Source organism: Oncorhynchus masou, chromosome 1 (assembly GCF_036934945.1).
Source record: "Oncorhynchus masou masou isolate Uvic2021 chromosome 1, UVic_Omas_1.1, whole genome shotgun sequence".
Lineage (NCBI taxonomy): Eukaryota > Metazoa > Chordata > Actinopteri > Salmoniformes > Salmonidae > Oncorhynchus > Oncorhynchus masou.
The window spans coordinates 31,656,663-31,678,587 of NC_088212.1; the positions used below are offsets into that span (position 1 = coordinate 31,656,663).

The following is a 21,925-nucleotide window of genomic DNA, read 5'->3' on the forward strand; positions in this document are numbered from 1 at the left end:
GGTGATATGATCCTTGAATAGTCTCTCAAAGCACGTCATGATGACAGAAGTGAGTGCTACAGGGGGCGATAGTCATTTAGTTCAGTTACTTTAGCTTTCTTGGGAACAGGAACAATAGTAGCCATCTTGAAGCATGTGGGGACAACAGACTGGGATAGGGATCGATTGAATATGTCCGTAAACACACCAGCCAGCTGGTCTGCGCATGCTCTGAGGACACGGCTAGGGATGCTGTCTGGGCCGGCAGCCTTGCGAGGGTTAACACGTTTAAATGTTTTACTCACCTTGGCCACGGAGAAGGAGTGCCCACAGGCTTTGGTAGCGGGCTGTGTCAGTGGCACTGTATTGTCCTCAAAGCGAGCAAAGAAGTTGTTTAATTTGTCTTAGAGCAAGATGTCGATGTCTGCGACGGAGCTGATTTTATTTTTGAAATCCGTGATTGACTGTAGACCCTACCCCATACATCTCGTGTTTGAGACGTTGAATTGCAACTCTACTTTGTCTCTATACTGATGCTTTGCTTGTTTGATTGCCTTGCGGAGGGAAAAACTACACTGTTTGTATTCGGTCATGTTTCCAGTCGCCTCGCCACGATGAAAAGCGGTAGTTTGCACTTTCAGCTTTGTGTGAATGCTGCCATTAATCCACGGTTTCTGGTTAGGGAAGGTTTTAATAGTCACAGTGGGTACAACATCTCTGATGCAGTTGATAATAAACTCACTCACCGAGTCAGCGTATGCGTCAATGTTATTGTCTGAGGCTACCCGGAACATATCCCAGTCCATGTGATCAAAGCAATCTTGAAGCGTGGAATCCGATTGGTCAGACCAGCGTTGGATAGACCTGAGCACTGGCATTTCCTGTTTTAGTTTCTGCCTATAGGATGGGAGCAACAAAATGGAGTCATGGTCAGATTTGCCAAAGGGAGGGCGGGGGAGGGCTTTATATGCATAGCATTCGATATGCTGATAGAATTTAGGAAGCCTTGTTCTCTTATTAGCTTTGTAAAATCCTCAGCTACAATAAATGCAGCCTCAAGATATATGGTTTGCAGTTTACATGGAGTCCAGTTCTCTCAGGGCCGTCGAGGTATCTACTTAGAGTGGGTGTGGGGGGGAGATAATGTGGACGGTATTTGATTGTAAGGAATTCTAAGGTCCGGTGAACAAAAGGACTTAAGTTCCTGTATGCTGTTATGATTACACCCTGAGTCGTTAATCATAAGGCATACACCCCCACCCTTCTTACCAGAAAGATGTTTGTTTCTGTCGGCGTGATGCATGAAGACACCTGGTGGCTGTACCGACTCTGACAACATGTCTCGAGTGAGCCATGTTTCCGTGAAACAGAGAATGTTACAATCTCTGATGTCTCTCTGGAAGGCAACTCGTGCCATATTTTCACCCACCTTGTCTTCTTATTTGGGGAATAATATACTTGAAAGCGGTGGATGGTGTGCTTGCCTTCTAAGTCTGACCAGTAGGCCGCTCCGTGCGCCTCTCCTGCGGCGACCGCGTTGTTTTGGGTCAGTCTCTGAGATTATATCCCATGTCCAGAGTGGAGGTCCGAACAAAGGACCCGCTTCAGGAAAGTCGTATTCCTGGTCGTAATGTTGGTAAATTGACGTCGCTTTTATATCCAATAGTTCTTCCTGACTGTATGTAATAACACTTGAGATTTTCTGGGCTAACAATGTAAGAAATAATACATAAAAAAATGATTTACTGCATAGTTTCCTAAGGACCTGAAGCGAGGTAACCATCTCTGTCGGCGCCATCTTGCTCTCCAACTAGATCATGGGTATGTTCCACTGTGTCCACTCACTGATTGTGGTGGTTGTGTTCCGTAGGCTCCAACTCAGGCATGGTTCTAGTTCTGGACCCCCTGGTGAGGAAAGAGGTTTCCGGCCCTCTGCTGAACCACCCAAAGATCTGGGACCCTGTGACATCATCAGAGGTGGATGTGGTCCTGTCCCACCGCCAGTGCTCTGACTCGACATCCTCGGACCACACCCTGGCCTCCAGGCCACGTCTCGACTCAGGAGCCTCAGAGAAGAGCCTGGGTCTGGGCTCAGCCTTCAGAACCAGGGTGGACTCAGGAGCGTCAGAAAAGAGCCTGGGTCTGAGCTCAGCCTTCAGGACCAGGGTGGATTCAGGAGCGTCAGAAAAGAGCCTGGGTCTGGGCTCAGCCTTCAGAACCAGGGTGGACTCAGGAGCGTCAGAAAATAGTCTGGGTCTGGGCTCAGCCTTCAGGACCAGGGTGGACTCAGGATCGTCAGACAGAAGCCAGTGTTCAGTCCACAGAGGCAGACTGGACTCTGGGGCCTCCGAGTCCCGCTTCAGACCGAGACTAGACTCTGGCACGTCAGACTCCAGCACGGGACCGCCAGCCCCTCTAGGCTCTGAGACCTCTGACAGTGCAGGGCTGCTGTCACGGAAACGACTGGACTCTGGGACTTCTGACCTGAGCGTGGGTGTGTCTTCTGTTGAGCGGGGCCGTGTGGAAGAGCCAGAGGTGACCATGAGTAGCTCCTCCTCCAGCACAGATTCAGAGGCTGAGAGCACCAACCACCATTCAGCCCAACCCCGCCAAGACCGCTCCACTACCAACTGTGATCAGCCTGATGGGGCCGTCCTATCCAGGAAAGCCTCAGACTCCCACAGTACCCTGCTCAATGGCAGTTCCAAGGGAAAAGGAGACATCCAGGAACAGAAGGTACACTCTTGTTTAATCTTCCAGGGTGATGCTTGCTGGTATGATCCGATGTGTCTCTAGGTCGAACAGGAGAATATGTAGGTATATGTACACCACTAGAGGGGGATGTTGAGCAATGGTGATGAGGCTACAATGTTCGCTCACTTTCCTAGTGTCCCTCTCCTACACCTCTCTGATTCAGAGGGCTTGGGTTAAATGTAGACAACACATTTCAGTTGAATGCATTCAGTTGTGCGACTGACTAGGTATCCCGTTTCCCTTCCCTTTCCTTCCATCCCTCCCTCTATTTTGAAATACCAGTTCTCAGTACCTTCATCACGTCAGCAACTATAAACATTTCATCTTTCTCTGTTTGTCTTTAATAGCTTCGTTAAGCTATGGTTAATTTACTACACAAATAAACTCAGCACCTCAGAGCCGGGCCCAAGTCCTTTATTGTGCTCAACTGGTTCTGGTTCCCCTCAGATCTGTCTCCCTCACCTGCTGTCAGAGGGAGAGCCGCTGGGGCTGGCTAGAAACAGCCAAACACACAGGCAGGAGAATGCTGCCACATTCTGAGTCTCTTTATTGTTTGCTCAAAGCTCTCATCAGGGACTTGGGTCACCATGACACCACATCGTCGCCCTTATCGGGAGTGTTTACCCAACACAGACTACAGGCTCTTTTATAGGGCCCTGCAATATAATATGCTTGTGTTCTGTATGTTTACATTACGCTGTGGACGTTCAGGCACATCATGGCCCCTTGATCAGCCCAAAAAAGAACAGAGACACAAACTTGTCTCCCTCGCTCCAAACACTGTTACATAATGCAAACACTACCCTGGTCACCTGTATGTGTGTGCATGTGGTTGCCACCATGACCAGTTTGATCCTCTATGCCCCCAGTGCCTTGTGCCATCCCATGGATCTACACTATTGCCCTGTGATGCTGTTTTATTTTCATCTAAACTCTCTCTCTCTCTCTCTCATTTTTAGGTCAGAGATACTTTATTCACTACTCTCAGCAAAGCAAGCAATGCAGGTGAGCATGTTTACAGATAAAACACTGAATCTATGTGTGTACAGTGCCTTTAGAAAGTATTCCTACCCCTTGACTTAATTGACACTTTGTTGTTGCAACCTGAATTCAAAATGGATCAAATATATTGTTGTCACCCATTTACACACAATACCCCATCATGCCAAAGTAAAAACATGTTTTGAGAAATATTTGCTTATTGAAAATGAAATACATAAATTTCTCATTTAAATACTGTTCCTATTCACACGCCTTTGCTAGTACAGTCCAAATTGAGCTGCATCCAATTTCCTTTGATCACCCTTGTGATGTCACTACAACTTGAGTCCACCTGTGGCCAATTCACTTGTTTGGACATGATTTAGAAAGAAACACACCTGTCTATATAACGTCCCAATGTTGACAGTGCATGTCAGAGCAGAAACTATACCATGAAGTCCAAATAACTGTCCGCAGAGCTCCAAGATATTATTATGATGAGGCGTATATCTGGGGAAGGGTATAAAACAATTTCTAGAGTGTTGACAGTTTCCATGAGCACAGTGGTCTCCATCATTGGGAAATAAAAAAAATAAGGAGCTACGAGTCTATGCCTGGTGCTGGCTGTCGGACCAATCTGAGAAACCGGGAAAGAATGACCTTTGTCAGGGAGGTGACCAAGAACCCAATGACCTCTGTTGTAGTCAGTTTCTATATTTATTTGGTTATGCAAATATTTGTTTATTATACAACGGGTGGGTCTAATCCTCAATACGGAATGGTTTAACCTCTCTGGTACAAGTGGGACGATAGCGTCCCATCTCGACAACAGCCGGTGAAATTGCAGGGTGCCAAATTCAAAACAACAGAAATCCCAGAATTAAAATTCCTCAAACATACAAGTATTATACAGAATTTTAAAGATAAACCTCTTGTAAATCCAACCACAGTGTCCGATTTCAAAAAGGCTTTACGGAGAAAGCACACCATGCGATTATGTTAGGTCAGCACCTTGTCACAGGAAACCCTACAGCCATTTTCCAGCCAAGGAGAGGGCTCACAAAAGTCAGAAATAGCGATTAAATTAATCACTAACCTTTGATCTTCATCAGATGGCACTCACAGGACCTAATGTTACACAATAAATGTGTGTTTTGTTCGATAAAGTTAATCTTTATGTCCAAAAACCTCAGTTGAAATTGGTGCATTATGTACAGTAATCATTGTCTCAAACAAACATCTGGTGCAAATGCAGAGAACCACATCAAATTACAGAAATACTCATTAAAGATAAAAGTGTTTAACATACATTTAAAGATATACTTCTCCTTAATGCAACCACTGTATCAGATTTCAAAAAGGCTTTACGGCGAAAGCACACAACGCGATTATGTTAGGTCAGCGCCTAGCCACAAAAACTATATAGCAATTTTCCAGCCAAGGAGAGGGTTCACAAAAGTCCAAAATAGCATTCAAATTTATCACTTACCTTTGATGATCTTCATCTGGTGGCACTCCCAGGTCGCCATGTTAGACAATAAATGTTTGTTTTGTTCGATAATGTCCCTCTTTATGTCAAAAAACCTGTTTTGTTGGTGCGTTTAGTTCAGAAATCCAAAAGCACAATGTGCGCTCTCAACATCAAGACGAAAAGTCAAAAAAGTAGAATAAAAGTTAGTAGAAACTTGTCAAACGATGTTTAAAATCAATCCTCAGGTTATTTTTGTCATAAATAATCAATAATATTTAAACCGGACAAAAGCTTAGTCAATAGAAAAGGAGAAACAAGAAATGCGTGCTAACAATCACGTGCAGGACTCATGGCTGGAAATTTCCACTGGCCTCTCCTTGAAAGTGCTGGATCTCCCTTATTTGTCAGAGTAAAAGCCTGAAACAATGCCTAAAGACTGGCCACATGTAGAGGAAGCCATAGATATTCGTGAACAGGGTTGTACATCTTTGTATGGTGGATAGGCATTCAATGGAAAAACAGCCTTTCATAATAATAGTACTCCCTGGTTGGATTTTCCTCAGGTTTCGCCTGCCATATCAGTTCTGTTATACTCACATACATTAATTTAACTGTTTTGGAAACTTTAGAGTGCTTTCCTGCTCGGTGCATGTTTTAGTTTTCACCTTAGTACTACACAGCTTATTCAGATAATCAAAGTTTGATGATGCCTTGGTTATAAATCCGCTGTGTACTGCCAGGGGGGGGGGGACCAAGTTTGGGAAACCCTGCTTTACAGAACTTCACCAATCTGGGCTTTATGGGAGATTGGCCAGATGGAAGTCACTCTTGAGAAAAAGGCACCAGCTTGCAAAAAGGCACGTTAAAGACTTTGAGAGCACAAGGCAAAAGATTAACCAGGCACAGCTTATCACCCGTCTAACACCATCCCTACCGTGAAGCATGGTGGTGGCAGCATCATGCTATGGGGAAGCTTTTCAGCAGTAGGGACTGGGAGACTGGTAAGAAGAGAGGGAACAATGAATTGATGAGAACCTGCTTCAGCGTGCAAACAACCATAGACTGTGGCAAAGATTTATGTTCCAACAGGACAATGACCCCATACAGCCATAGCAACACTGGAATGGCTTCAGAACAATAATGTGAAAGACCTTGAGTGGCCCAGCCAAAGCCCAGACTTGAATCCCATTGAAAATTTGTGGAGAGACTTGAAGATTGCTGTTCACTGCCGCTACCCATCTAATTTAACAGAGCTTGAGGAAATCTGCAAGGAAGAATGGGAGAAATTCCCCAAATCCAGACACGCAAAGCTGATACAAACATACTCAAGACGACTCAAAGCTGTAATCGACGCCAAAGATTATTCTACAAAGTATTGACTCAGGGGTGTGAGTACTTACAGTGCCTTGCGAAAGTATTCGGCCCCCTTGAACTTTGCGACCTTTTGGCACATTTCAGGCTTCAAACATAAAGATATAAAACTGTATTTTTTTGTGAAGAATCAACAACAAGTGGGACACAATCATGAAGTGGAACGACATTTATTGGATATTTCAAACTTTTTTAACAAATCAATAACTGAAAAATTGGGCGTGCAAAATTATTCAGCCCCTTTACTTTCAGTGCAGCAAACTCTCTCCAGAAGTTCAGTGAGGATCTCTGAATGATCCAATGTTGACCTAAATGACTAATGATGATAAATACAATCCACCTGTGTGTAATCAAGTCTCTGTATAAATGCACCTGCACTGTGATAGTCTCAGAGGTCCGTTAAAAGCGCAGAGAGCATCATGAAGAACAAGGAACACACCAGGCAGGTCCGAGATACTGTTGTGAAGAAGTTTAAAGTCGGATTTGGATACAAAGATTTCCCAAGTTTTAAACATCCCAAGGAGCACTGTGCAAGCGATAATATTGAAATGGAAGGAGTATCAGACCACTGCAAATCTACCAAGACCTGGCTGTCCCTCTAAACTTTCAGCTCATACAAGGAGAAGACTGATCAGAGATGCAGCCAAGAGGCCCATGATCACTCTGGATGAACTGCAGAGATCTACAGCTGAGGTGGGAGACTCTGTCCATAGGACAACAATCAGTCGTATATTGCACAAATCTGGCCTTTATGGAAGAGTGGCAAGAAGAAAGCCATTTCTTAAAGATATCCATAAAAAGTGTCGTTTAAAGTTTGCCACAAGCCACCTGGGAGACACACCAAACATCTGGAAGAAGGTGCTCTGGTCAGATGAAACCAGATGAAATCACCCTGAACACACCATACCCACTGTCAAACATGGTGGTGGCAGCATCATGGTTTGGGCCTGCTTTTCTTCAGCAGGGACAGGGAAGATGGTTAAAATTGATGGGAAGATGGATGGAGCCAAATACAGGACCATTCTGGAAGAGAACCTGATGGAGTCTGCAAAAGACCTGAGACTGGGACGGAGATTTGTCTTCCAACAAGACAATGATCCAAAACATAAAGCAAAATCTACAATGGAATGGTTCAAAAATAAACATATCCAGGTGTTAGAATGGCCAAGTCAAAGTCCAGACCTGAATCCAATCGAGAATCTGTGGAAAGAACTGAAAACTGCTGTTCACAAATGCTCTCCATCCAACCTCACTGAGCTCGAGTTGTTTTGCAAGGAGGAATGGGAAAAAATGTCAGTCTCTCGATGTGCAAAACTGATAGAGACATACCCCAAGCGACTTACAGCTGTAATCGCAGCAAAAGGTGGCGCTACAAAGTATTAACTTAAGGGGGCTGAATAATTTTGCACGCCCAATTTTTCAGTTTTTGATTTGTTAAAAAAGTTTGAAATAGCCAAAAAATGTCGTTCCACTTCATGATTGTGTCCCACTTGTTGTTGGTTCTTCACAAAAAAATACAGTTTTATATCTTTATGTTTGAAGCCTGAAATGTGGCAAAAGGTCGCAAAGTTCAAGGGGGCCGAATACTTTCGCAAGGCACTGTATGTAAATTAGATATTTCTGTATTTCATTTTAAATATATTTGCAACAATTTCTAAAAACATGTTTTCACTTTGTCATGGGGTATTGTGTGTAGATGTGTGAATTTTGAATTTTGAATTCAGGCTGTAACACAACTAAATTTAGAATAAGATCATGGATTTTTTGTCCTGTAAACTTTGTAAATTAATAGTTAGGGTGAAATGGTGGACAATGTGCACAATTATCGATATATTTTATACTAGTTATCGTCAAATAATTATTTAAAAACCTCTCCCATGGCTGCACCCCTGCCCAGTCGTGTGAAATCCATAGATTAGGGCCTTTAAATTGACTGATTTCCTCAGTAAAATCTGTTTATTTTTTGTCAGTACCTGACCAAATTCACATAGAAATGTGTGTTATATATATGTCATTCTCATCTAAGAAGCGGTAGATCTGTTTTATGTGCGCTAGTTCTATACTTACCATTATTACATTTTGTTTTTGCTTTTCAATTTTGGTTTTGGACACCAGCTTCAATCAAAATACAATATTTTTGGTTATAGAAAATATATTTCAGTGGTTTAGATGGTACAATGATTCTCTACACTGTACTTGCTTGTTTTGCCACAGAAACTGTAACTAAGTGAACTATTAGAATTTTAGCCACCGGGAAATGGCAGAGCGATTTCTGCATAGTGCGTCTTTAAAATATTTCTGAGATATGTGATTTAGTTGTTTTATTTTCTCAAGCCTAAATGGTCAACAATGTTTTTTTTTGTGTGTGTGTGTACTCTTATCATTTATTGGACTGTACAAAATTTTCTGTACATTCTGTCGCAATAAAAGGGGTGTCCTTTCTACTCAGGAGCACTTCTAGTTTCCAAATCCACAGAGTTTTACACCCCAGTCATCGCTGCTAATTTTGTGGCCCTTAAAGCCCCCATGCAGTCTTTTTAATTGTGGTTTGAAATCATCACTCTGTCTAAATCACTCTGTGTGTTTATTTCATGAAAATATCTCCAATATATATTTTTTTATCATTTATTTCCCTGAGCCTCTTTTGGCCATTGGAATGCTCAGTCTGATCATGTGGGAGTTAGGAAACAAATTTGAAGATATTTACATACTCAGCCCTGATTTTGTCATTATGGGGTATTGTTTGTAGATGTAACAAAACAAAATATGGATTAAGTCAAGGGTTATGTTATACTTTCTGAAGGCACTCTAGATGTAATAACCTGACATTTAAAGTGGGAGCCAGCCAGGATGTGTGCCTCATTACTTGTGCTTTACTGTTAAACTCCACCGGCAGTGTTGATAACATCACACCAGAGGACCTGTGAGCTGGAAGCCCTTGGTGCTGCTGAGTTATAGCTGTTCCTCTAATATCAAGACGCCCTGCTCCCTAAGTCCTATCAGTTGAATGGCTTCCATTCGAAGGAGCCTTCCGGGGCCAGCATGGCCGTATAGGGCCTTTCATACAGGGGAGGATGAGGGTGCACCGATAGAGGACAGGATAGAGATAGAATATGGAAGATACGAGTGCACAGGATCGTGTGTGTGTGTGTGTGTGTTTTGTCTTTTAACTCTCTATCCCGTGTAAACACTGGTCTGTGTCCGCAAATGTTTTGCCTCCATAAGGGAGACGTTGTCTTTCGCTCCCTAGTGCTTCTTTAGAATCTCCTCTCTGTGGCCCCAGGCTCCTAAAAGCTTGTGAATCTCAAGCACACTAAATCGAGATTATTAAGCGGGAGGAAACTGCTTCCCTAAAAGAGTGTGTAGCTTTTCGCTATATGTGATGAAAGCAGACCATCATTTTACTGTACATAAAGGAACAGGAATCCAGAAACACTCAGGCAACCTAGACATCTGTCAGCTTATGGCCAAAGCTGACGCACTGAAAAAGAGGGAGAATGAGGGAGGGAGGGCGAGTGAAGAAAAGGAGGGTGGCTGGGAAAAGGAAGAGAGAGAGAGGGAGTGTGAGAGAAGGGAATTAAAATCAAGGGATTTGTAGAGAGCTTTAGGATGAGGAGACAAAGGCAGTGAGTGTGCTGCTTTGAGTTTTGGGGATTTTAGTCATATTGCCCTGCTGAAGACTTTGAAATGTTTCCAGTCTTTGTGTGTCAGCTGTACCGGGGAGCTGGGTAATTAACTACTGAGTTTGTATTACTTGACTGTGTCTGTGGTCCTCTGTTATTTGCTACTGTGTGTAAGTCATTTCCACTAATGTGCTGTCTGTGTTTTGCAGTGCCTGAAAAGGAGCCGGTTGTCTTGGCCCCGTTTGGCCGGGCTAACTCTGTGCGGGACCGTATGCGTAAGTTTACAGAGCCCAGCCCAAGCCCCAGTGTCCCGTTCCTGAAGAGGGGCTCTCAGTCTCTAAGGAATGGGACAGCCCCCAGTGCCCGAGTCCTAGGCAGAGCCACCGAGCTGAGTGAGGGACGAGCAGCAGGGCCAGTCAACCAAACAGCAATGACCACAGCAGTATCCATCAGATCCCTTACAGACAGGCATGGGAGACCCCATGTAGGTTCTACATCGTACCCTTCATCTTCCTCCTCCTCAGAGAACCTTGTCCAATGCCAGGGCACAATTCAGCCAGGGGGCGTGGCCACCAAAGATCTGCAAACCACTGCTCATTCCATGAGCACTGTAGGCGGGGCGAAGCAGCTGGCTAAAAAGCTGCAGCACTCCTCGGGCATCTCAAAGGAAGACAAGACCCCAGGGAACCAGGGAGAGGCAGACCCCGACATGAAGACCTTCCTAACTATCGAGATCAAAGATGGACGCACCATCACCTCCTCCTCCTCCTGCTCCTCCTCCTCTTCCTCTAGAGGCAACGTGGCCTCCATGACCCCCATGGCCCAACGCATCACCACCAACTCCCTGGGACAGAGAGCAGGTAGGAGCACTGCCTAATGGATGCTAGATAGACTTCTGGTTCCAGATTCTTTATATGTACAGACCATAGCTTTTGATAGATTTGTGTTAAATCCAAAAACAGTTGATATTTGAAATGATGCATTACCAGTGGTACCAGGCGGACTGAGTGCCTTGAGCCTACATCAGTCATAGACTTGCCTTTAAATCTTTTTTTCCCTTTTTAAATCTTAGAATAGATCAGAAAACATTAACAGTGGAGCCATTTTTCATCCCTTCAGCCCAGTGTACTGCATAGGCACTGTGTCTGTTTGTGGAGACAGATTGTGTAGATACTGGATGTTTCCTGTTCTGTCCCAGCTCCACCTCTGCATGCTAATGTCAGCCTTGAGATCAGGGACAGGGGTCAGTCCATAGAAATAGAATGCATTTGTATGGGTAAGTCAGCAGGGCTGAACCCCAGGCTGGGGACAGATCAGGGCCAGGGTTAGGGCCAGGGAGTGTATGTGTGTGTGTGGGAGCAGGGTTCTGCTGTGGACGAGCAGCATTGTCTCTATGATGGGCAGGCACGCTGTGTGGAGGTGGAGGGGGTTGGAGGGTGGTATGGGATCAAGGACACACAACAATGGGCAATTATTGAGTAAACTGTATGGTCTAACAGCACAATACACTGTAGTCTTTCTGTTGCATTCCTGCAGATTTGGCGACATCCACAACAGACTATGGTCTGTATACCACTCTGTAAATGTCATACAAACACTCACACTGTACTCTAGTACTTGGGCATACATTGTCAACACAAACGTTGAAAACAGGTGTTATCGCTAAACGTAACTTTATCCTACTCCTGAGGGGTATCCTACGAAGCAGGTTTTGAGGAGTTGGCAAGGTATCGTTATCAACTCTCAGTTCAACTTGGGATAACCAGTCATATGAAAGTGGCTCACCTTTTAGCCAGGTAAAGTTCTATGGCAAGAAATCCTTCAGAACTAACCTGCTTCGGGGCAGGCTAACTCGCGGCTAACTTCACTTACCCTGAAAGAAATGACTGAGCCGAGAGTTGAGGACCAATGAAATCGGATTCTGACAATTGATTCAATATTTTATTAATAAAATGTTTTGTTTTTTATATGTTAAAATATATCACTTTACACATTTAGTAAACTTCACACAATGTAACACTTAAACATATATATTGATATGAGTGGGGGAAAAGGTGCTTGTGCATTGATAAGCACACCGAAGACTGTATTAACGATAATAATAAGTAATAAAACAAAGACTGTATTAACGATGATAATAATAAGTAATAAAATAAAGACTGTATTAACGATAATAATAAGTAATAAAATAAAGACTGTTAACGATAATAATAAGTAATAAAATAAAGACTGTATTAACGATAATAATAAGTAATAAAATAAAGACTGTCTTAACGATAATAATAAGTAACACAAAATAGACTTAACGATAATAGTAAGTAAAAAAATAAAGACTTAACGATATTAATAAGGAATAAAATAAAGACTGTATTAACAATGATAATAATAAGCAATAAAATAGACTGAATTAACAATAATAATAATAATAATAAGCAATAAAATAAAGACTGCACTTCTAAAAGCCTATTTCACACCATGAATTTGCAAGGTAACATTTCCATCATTTTGTTTTCGGCGCAAATTAAAATATGTTTCAGCATTATCTCAGTTAAGATTTTCAACGTTCAATTAGCCATCTGCGACATGCACGCACAATTACAAGCCTGCTAGTGTTAGCGGCAAGCAGACAAGCAATATCCACCTTCCTAATACGTACAGTATGAAGTCTGAGCTGGAATGTGAAGCTAACTGGAGCTGGTTAGCTTCAGAAAACCCTGAGTAGATCTAGCTTTCTTCATAGGATACCCCTCTGGACACCTACTTGTCTGTGTATGTTTCTGTTCATCTTTCTGTGTATGTGTATGTTAGTGTTTTGATGTGTCTCAGAAGCGGCCTGTTCACAGCTGCTATGGACATCTGTCCAAACAACCAGTCTTGTGCTCCAGTACTTTCCAACCACTAGGACCTCCAACCCAAACAGTTTACTTAAGACCCTGCCTGGAGCAGGACTATTACAGCACCCAGTCAGACTCTGATTAGTCCCCTCGCCTCATCTCCCTCCTCCCAGACCCTCTGACATCTCCACTGAGCTTCTTCAAGAGGCCGGCGTTAAGCCCAATTTTGCTCTAATGCCTTTGCGTTCCTTTTTTGGAAGCTCCCTGTCACTGACTGAAGACCGGTTTTGAGAATGTCTTGTGTTCACCCAGCAGCTCCTAACAGTCCTGAGTGTACAGTCAGAAGACTGGAATGGATCAAACAGGCACTTCTGTTTTACAGATGTGGTTAAACTGACATAGCTGCTGTCTTATGTGTAAAACAGTGTAAACATATATACAGTGCATTCGGGAAGTATTCAGACCCCTTGACTTTTCCACATTTTGTTACGTTACAGCCTTATTCTAAAATTGATTAAATTCATTGTTTTCCTCATCAATCTACAGACAAAACCCCATAATGACAAAGAGAAAAAAATGGGTTTTAGACATTTTTGCAAATGTATTCAAATTAAAAATGACGGAAATACCTTATTTACATAAGTATTCGGACCCTTTGCTAAGAGACTCAAAATTGAGCTCAGGTGCATCCTGTTTCCATTGATCATCCTTTATGTTTCTACAACTTGATTGCAGTCTACCTGTGGTAAATTAAATTGATTGGACATGATTTGCAAAGGCACTCACCTGTCTATATAAGGTCCCATAGTTGACAGTGTATGTCAGAGCAAAAATCAAGACAGAAGCCACTCCTCAGTAAAAGCAGGTAGCCTAGTGGTTAGAGCATTGGGTCAGTAAACGAAAAGTTGCTGGATCAAATCCCCGAGCTGACCAGGTACAAATCTGTCATTCTGCCCTGAGCAAGGCAGTTAACCCACTGTTCCCTGCGTGCCGAAGACGTGGATGTCGATTATGGCAGCCCCCCGCACCTCTCTGATTCAGAGGGGTTGGGTTAAATGCGGAAGACCCATTTAATTTGAATGCATTCAGTTGTACAACTGACTAGGTATCCCCCTTTTGCTAACCCTAAAAGGCACATACAGCCCACATGGAGTTTGCCAAAAGGCACTGAAAGACTCTCAAACCATGAGAAACAAGATTCTCTGGTCTGATGAAACCAAGATTGACGTCTTTGGCCTGAATGCCAAGCATCACGTCTGGAGGAAACCTGGTACCATCCCTACGGTGAAGCATGGTGGTGGCAGCATCATGCTGTGGGGATGTCTTTCAGTGGCAGGGACTGGAAGACTAGTCAGGATTGAGAGAAAGATGAACGGAGCAAAGTACAGAGAGAGATCCTTGATGATAACCTGCTCCAGAGCGCTTAGGACCTCAGACTGGGACGAAGGTTCACCTTCCAACAGGATAATGACCCTAAGCACACAGGTTCACCTTCCAACAGGACAACAACAAAGGTTCACCTTCTAACATGAAAACAACTCTAAGCACACAGCCAAGACAATCCAGGAGTGGCTTCAAGACAAGTCTCTGAGTGTGCCAGCCAGAGCCCAGACTTGAACCCTACCTAACATATCTGGAGAGACCTGAAAATAGCTGTATGTCGACGCTCCCCATCCAACCTGACAGAGCTTGAGAGGATCTGCAGAGAATAATGGGAGAAACTCTCCAAATAGAGGCGTGCCAAGCTTGTAGCATCATTCCCAAGAAGAGGCAAGGCTGTAATCGCTGCCAAAGGTGCTTTTAACAAAGTACTGAGTAAAGGGTCTGAATATCTATGTAAATATGTTATTTCATTTGCAAAAATGTCTAAAAACCTGTTTTTTCTTTGTCGTTATGGGGTATTGTGTGTAGATTGTTGAGGGGGAAAAAACAATTGAATCAATTTTAGAATAAGGCTGTAATGTAACAAAATGTTTTACGTTCTGAATATTTTAGGAATGCACTGTATATTTTTTTAAATTCATTTTGGAATGGAAAAACGCTTAATGAACTTATCTATATATTGTTTATATATATAAATATAATATTAGAATACTATCAATCATCTAAATAAAAGCTAGACAGTCAGGGAGAATTTAAAATTGCCAAAACATTGAATTTAGCAGTATTGATTTTATTATGTTTGAACAAAGGAACACAGCATTAGCCATGTCAAAATGCATAGAATTGCAGGAAATTAGCTTTAAAACGGCAACATTTTCTCTCTCCGCTCTATGAGAAAATGTGCTTTAAAACTGAAACTATTTCTCTTCATCTTCATGGAGAAATTTTGAGAATGACAGGTAATTGGCTTAAATATTAAAGCATTTCCCTACACTGCCAAGGTGGAGGCCTCTAAAATGTTCTCCACCGGGCTGACCGTGCCCATTACCACGCCCCCCTGCCACACCCAACCACCGAAGCTCCTTTTTGATCCAGAAAAAAACGTATTATGTTGGTCCCCAGTTTACTGTGTGTTAGTGTTGGTGCACAGGTCACATGACATTGTATGTGTGCAGAGAAAGATGGAACATGGGTGTTTGTATTCGCGGTGGCGGGGTCCATAGTGTGACTCACTACCATCCTTTATGACACCATTTAAAGTTTTATTAGTCATATGCACAGGATACACATGGTATACTCCGTCCAAAGAAATGCTTACTCGCAGGTTCCTTCTCAACAATGCAACAACAATAAGAAATAATACAAGATAAGAATATTATATGAAGTAAATGGCTCAGTAGAATATGTTTTGGTTTGTTGCATAAGTATAATACAGGAAGGCAACATGACGGCTTATGTAAGTGAGGGATGGTCCCCTCATGGACACTCAGAGCCATATTCACATCATCATGTACAATATACAAAAACATATATGCTTTAGGGACTTGAGTCCATTTAACATGTAACTATTTATGGTTAAACTGGTGGTGTGCTGTGACATTGTTTTATAGAGCTTTTGACACTTCAGCTCCATGGAAGTCTCTCACTGTATGGCTATCTCTCTCTCTCTCTCTCTCTCTCTCTCTCTCTCTCTCTCTCCCTGGCAGAGTTGACCATGGGTCTGAGAGCGACCCCCTTCAAGACCCCCTCCAGCCTCACTTCTGGATCCTCATTCAAGGTACTGTAACACTCCACTCCTCCTGTCCTGGCAGAAACGCAGAGTTAAAGACACACTACAGCAATTTTTTTGACTTATCCAATTGAAACACAGTATCCCAAGTATAAATACAGTAATGTGTACAGTACACACTGAAGGGTAAAACATATATATTTTCAGCAAAGCATTTTTTTTGACACAACTGCAAACTTCAAGGAATTGGGCATTTAAGGAGATGGTCTGATGTGATGTCATTGGCCTCCCCACTTGCTTGACGAACAACATAGGAGCAATAGAGAACAAAAAAGGAAAGTCCCTCCCACTTGTGCCATGACATGTCATACCTGGACCACCTATTGAGGTGTGCCTTTTGTTAAGTAAATCAGATGTTAAATGAGGTGAAAAGGAGACTGGAGTAGGACTTTAAATGACTGTAACATGTGTCAAACCTGAGTTTTGCATGTGATGCCTTTAAAAACGATCAATAAATGTACGACTATAAGTTGAACAGTCATGGTTTTCCTCTTGCCTTAAAATGTCATACATAATTCTATTATATTCTCTTTTTTTAAATGTATCATTGTTGTCACAAAGCACTTGCTTTGCCCCTAAAAGCAAGTGCCTCATGTGCCTAATAAGAGCGTGAGAGGGAGGGAGGGAGAGAGCGCGAGCGAGCAGGGCGGACGTGGTGTTTATCAAACAAAGAGTGTCCTTGTAGGGTATGAGAAACAGACAGAGAGGGAGGGAGGTGCACTGGGCACTTCATTCTCTCTATGCCCCATCCCATCCCTCCTGAGATTTATCTCTGCACCTCCCTACAGTCTATGCCACCTCTCTACAGTCTGTCACCTCCCTAAAGTCTATGTCACCTCCCTACAGTCCATGCCACCTCCCTACAGTCCATGCCCCCTCCCTACAGTCCATGCCCCCTCCCTACAGTCCATGCCCCCTCCCTACAGTCCATGACACCTCCCTACAGTCCATGACACCTCCCTACAGTCCATGACACCTCCCTACAGTCCATGACACCTCCCTACAGTCCATGACACCTCCCTACAGTCCATGACACCTCCCTACAGTCTGTGCCACCTCTCTACAGTCTATGCCACCTCCCTACAGTCCCATGCTACCTCCCTACAGTCCCATGCCACCTCCCTACAGTCCATGCTACCTACCTACAGTCCCATGCCACCTCTCTACAGTCCATGCCACCTCCCTATAGTCCATGCTACCTCCCTACAGTCCATGCTACCTCCCTACAGTCCATGCCACCTCTACAGTCCATGCCACCTCTCTACAGTCCATGCCACCTCTCTACAGTCCATGCCACCTCTCTACAGTCCATGCCACCTCTCTACATTCTATGCCACCTCCCTACAGTCTGTGCCACCTCCCTACATTCCCATGCCACCTCCCTGTAGTCCATGCCACCTCCCTACAGTCCATGCCACCTCCCTACAGTCCATGCCACCTCTCTACATTCTATGCCACCTCCCTACAGTCTGTGCCACCTCCCTACAGTCCCATGCCACCTCCCTGCAGTCCATGCCACCTGTCTACAGTCCATGCTACCTCCCTGCAGTCCATGCCACCTCTCTACAGTCCATGCTACCTCCCTACATTCTATGCCACCTCCCTACAGTCTGTGCCACCTCCCTACAGTCCATGCCACCTCTCTACAGTCCATGCTACCTCTCTACAGTCCATGCTACCTCTCTACAGTCCATGCTACCTCCCTACAGTCCATGCCACCTCTCTACAGTCCTAGCCACTCAACTAGATGATGACACAGGGGTCGTTCCACAAAATGGGTGCCTTTTGCGTACCAAGGATATTTTTCAGTAGAAATTGTGCACCAATATGGCATTTTAAAAGCCTGTTCTATAAATTAAGTGACCTTTTATATAGACCACATAGAGAATTCAATACATCTGCAAAATTCAGCAAATTCACAAGTCCCTCCGTCAACCCTGTGTCATTTCTAGGAAGATTTGAACCCACTTAATTCCAACATTTCACCATCATTGTAAAGCCCTAGATGCTCTGACAGTCATTTCTGAAGATTATTATTTGTTTCATGTGATTATTGATTCATCTACGTCTGTCCCTCATTTTAAGATAATTTAGTCATGTGAACTAAACTCTTGTTTTAATGTGCTGAATCTATTCCTTACAAAATATATATTTTAAAAATAAACTTTGAACCTAACATTGAATCCAATAGTCAAATCATATAGTAAAAGCATGTGAGCTGGTTCTACTCTTTTTGGTAATTTCCTGGTGTTTTGTGGTGGGAAACTGAGTGGGTATGATCATAACATGGCAATCATGTTACCCATACATTTTCATTTTCTCAATTGCCTCTCCCTGTTGCACACAACAGTCTTCTTTTCCCCTACTGTAACAGGCACTTACTATAGTCTTTTTTAAATGTTTTATATGAAAACGTGTTATTTGCTATACATTTGAACATGCACTGTTAATGACAGAATGTTACAATTTAGATGAAAGTTACACTTCTTAAACGGCACTTCTTAAAAGGAATAAGCTCTATCATGAGTGAATGAAGGGAAGTGAATGTAGGGTAAGGGAAAAGTGTAGTCTAGTTTCCTACCTCCTTAATGGTTTTCTATTTCACCCCCCACCCATGTAGAGCGGAGCAGTAATCTGGTTAGGGGATCAGGGCTGGGCTGGGAGGACGCTGCCTGGGATTGGGGCTGGGAGGGGGGAATGAAAGATGTTGCAGAGAGACTGTCTCTATCAGTTAACCCTGCAGTTACACACAGACAGACTGAGCCAGATGAAGGGGCAAGAAGACATGTATTCATTCTACTGAAGATGAGGTGTATGCTTGACCCGTGCTAGGCATAATCAGGACTAATAGGTAACTCTGGTCGAGAGGCTTGCATGTCTGTGTATGTGATGTGTTACAATTGAATTGAAAACATTTCCCATTTTCAGTGGTAAACTTTGGTGGCTCGTTGTGAAAGTCATGGATACGACCATTGAATTATTTTGATGTCCTTTTTGTAAGGACTTACACCAAGACAGTTGCACTACATATGTGCACTTGTCCTTGTTTCCAAGTACTGAGACCATGTGTTGAAGTTTAGAATGTGTTTGTGAATAAGAGCACAAAACGTGTTCCTTTTTGTGTAGGCAAACAGGGGACACATTTTCAGCCAAAGCAACCAGCATGGTATATCAGCCGGGCTTATTCAGGTTATTAGAGACACGTGGAAATAACTCTGCTAATGAGATTTGTGAAGGGAAGCTGATGCTAATTTCGCTCTAGGTTAGCATCAAGCAGGGATGCTGCACTGTACCTCTGTCCTGGGTCTTGGCCCCACCACCTGTCCCACATAGTCTCTCAGGCCCATGGAAGTTCAAGGGTGCGTGACAATGATGGACGATGGATTTGTCTGGATTGGCTTCCAGTCCCACCATTAACAGGCTGTTGTGTCTTTGGCATCATTAAACTGAAGATGAATCTTTATCAAATGACTCTCTGTAATTATTATTACGCGATTAAACTGATTAATCATGTAACTGTAATTAACTAGGAAGTCGCGGCACCAAGGAAAATATCCAGATTACAAAGTTATAATTTTCCTAATATAACTTTTCAGATATTTTCATATCTTAGTCTCATTCCAAACGTCGTAAATTGTTGGTTATGTGCACGAACCCAGTCTTCACTATGAGTCATCCATACATAAATTGTCTTAAATCATGAATTTACTAACTAAGTAATTCACAGAAATGCATAAACAAACAGGAGATAGTTACAAAGAAATGATAATGGAGTTTCCCTAGTGGGCTAAACCGGCATGGCGGCTTGTTAGACAAACGGGGAGTGGGGGTCAGCTGAGAAGTTACCACAGAGTTGATAATTATAACAATTGAAATGCTAATCCTTTGCACATGAACGCTCACTCATTCGAGACCAATTGCAATCAATATATATATTTACGCTCAGTGTGTCGTCGGGATCTCTGTTGAAAAGTTTGTTTCTGTTGGAGAGTCTGTCCGCCCTCTCTCGTGGTTAGAATGGATAGTTCAGTGTGACCTTCATTCATGTCGTTATGGATAGATGTTTCGGCGGTTGTCGGTCTTCGCGTTCAATGATACCGAATTCCTAGCTGCAGACTAGTAATTAATATCAAAGACTTGTTCTTATTCCGTCGGTATCGATAGTCTAAGAGTTTAACCACGTGGGATGGTTAAAAGATTCAGCAGTCTGGTCTCAAACCATGGCCCTCTTGTTATCGAGGTAAGCTGGTCTGCAACTTTTGTCCTCTCGTAATTGAGAGAAACATGGTCTGTTGAGAAATTCTGAAGGTGAGGTTTTATTCGGAATTGCAGAAAAGAGCCTGTCCCAGGATGCCCGACCCTAACTGGGCTCATGGGCGGTCCTCTGATTTAGTTAAACTCAAAAGGGAATTGGAGTTTCCTTCATTAAACAGTCCAAAATCACATTACACAATTTTACCAACAGTATCATCTTCACTCATTCATTTTATACAACAATTAGATGTAAACCTCATATCTGAGATTATTAAATAAACAGTGTTATGGTAATGTGGCCGCACTGTCTCCCATGAGCTCCACAAAATTACACCAAACGGACCAGTTTGTAGCTGGATTCTTCACCGATCTTTTATACCTTCTCCGGAACACACATGTTGTTCGGACCTCAAGTTCTGTGAGGTGGAAGAAATTCCTTTGTTCTCTTCTATGAAAACTCTACTCTCTCGCTATACTGTGAGATAATCTCCTCCAGGACCACAGCAGCCTGGGTGAAGGAGACAGGGAGAGGGGGATGGGGCTTGCTGTACCCAAAGAGGGCAATGTCATGACAAGGCATTGACATTGATCCTCATTCACATTCCTCTGTCCTCTATAGGATCGTAGGGTTGTATACACACTGATGGAACAGTCCTATTATGGAGGTCTTGCAATCAAAGCTGTGTGATAAGAGGGTTGTTTTGGATGAGTTAGTCTTTATTGGTGTTTGGTAAAGGAGCAGCCATGGGGTACACAGACTGTTTGTGATCTGTGTGGGTGGTCCTCTGCTCCTCTCTGGTGGTATGTACTCAACCCTTATCATCGTTATCACCCCTATACACAACCAGTTACTTAATGACGGCTCAGGTTCAGATAGGCTTTTGGACTGGGATAATGCAGATAAGGTAGCATTGAATCTTACAATGGGCAGAATAATAAAAAGGCATCAACTCTGAAGAAAGCGAGCAAGAAGCAGGTTGGGGAGGGATGATAAATAATGGTAATTGGAAGGATAAAAAAAAGGTGGGAGCGTTAAGGATGGAAATGGAGGGTAAGATCAACAAACAGGTGGAACGGAGACTTAAGCTAAGTGAGAGTGAGAAAGACGGAGTGCTGTTGGAATAGCTCTGGGTGTATGTGGCAGATGGGACCGGCCGTTGGTGTTATTGATTCCCACGTCGGCCCTGGCTTAAGTACCCTCACCTGTGCTCACTCATCTCTGCCACCCGTCCAGGCTGTCTGTTGACCCGTGCCCTCGGGCGTAAATAATGCCTTCGTTCTATCTCTGCGGTGACGACGGACAAGCAGTGGCACTCCTGCGGGCATGGAGATTACAGCAGAGCCCTGGGTCACGCTGGTAACGCTGGACAGGGGTTTATGGCCACGGTCCCACGGTGAATGATCAACTGTCAGTCCTGGCCACTCACTGTCATACAGCACACTAATTTCCCTATTGTCAGCACAGCCTGAACAAATACTGAGCACG

General features: G+C 43.4%; 1 protein-coding gene across 6 annotated transcripts in view; it reads left to right on the forward strand.

Moving 5' to 3' along the window:
* LOC135542020 (smoothelin-like) overlaps positions 1-21,925 on the forward strand; it is an 89,750-nt gene that overhangs the window by 45,845 nt on the left and 21,980 nt on the right. For all 6 annotated transcript variants that reach the window (XM_064968588.1, XM_064968608.1, XM_064968598.1 and 3 more), the window contains 4 exons: positions 1,850-2,715; positions 3,693-3,738; positions 10,389-11,039; positions 16,103-16,173. In XM_064968588.1, coding sequence (XP_064824660.1) covers positions 1,850-2,715; positions 3,693-3,738; positions 10,389-11,039; positions 16,103-16,173 — 1,634 coding nt within the window. The remainder of the gene's footprint in view (positions 1-1,849; positions 2,716-3,692; positions 3,739-10,388; positions 11,040-16,102; positions 16,174-21,925) is intronic.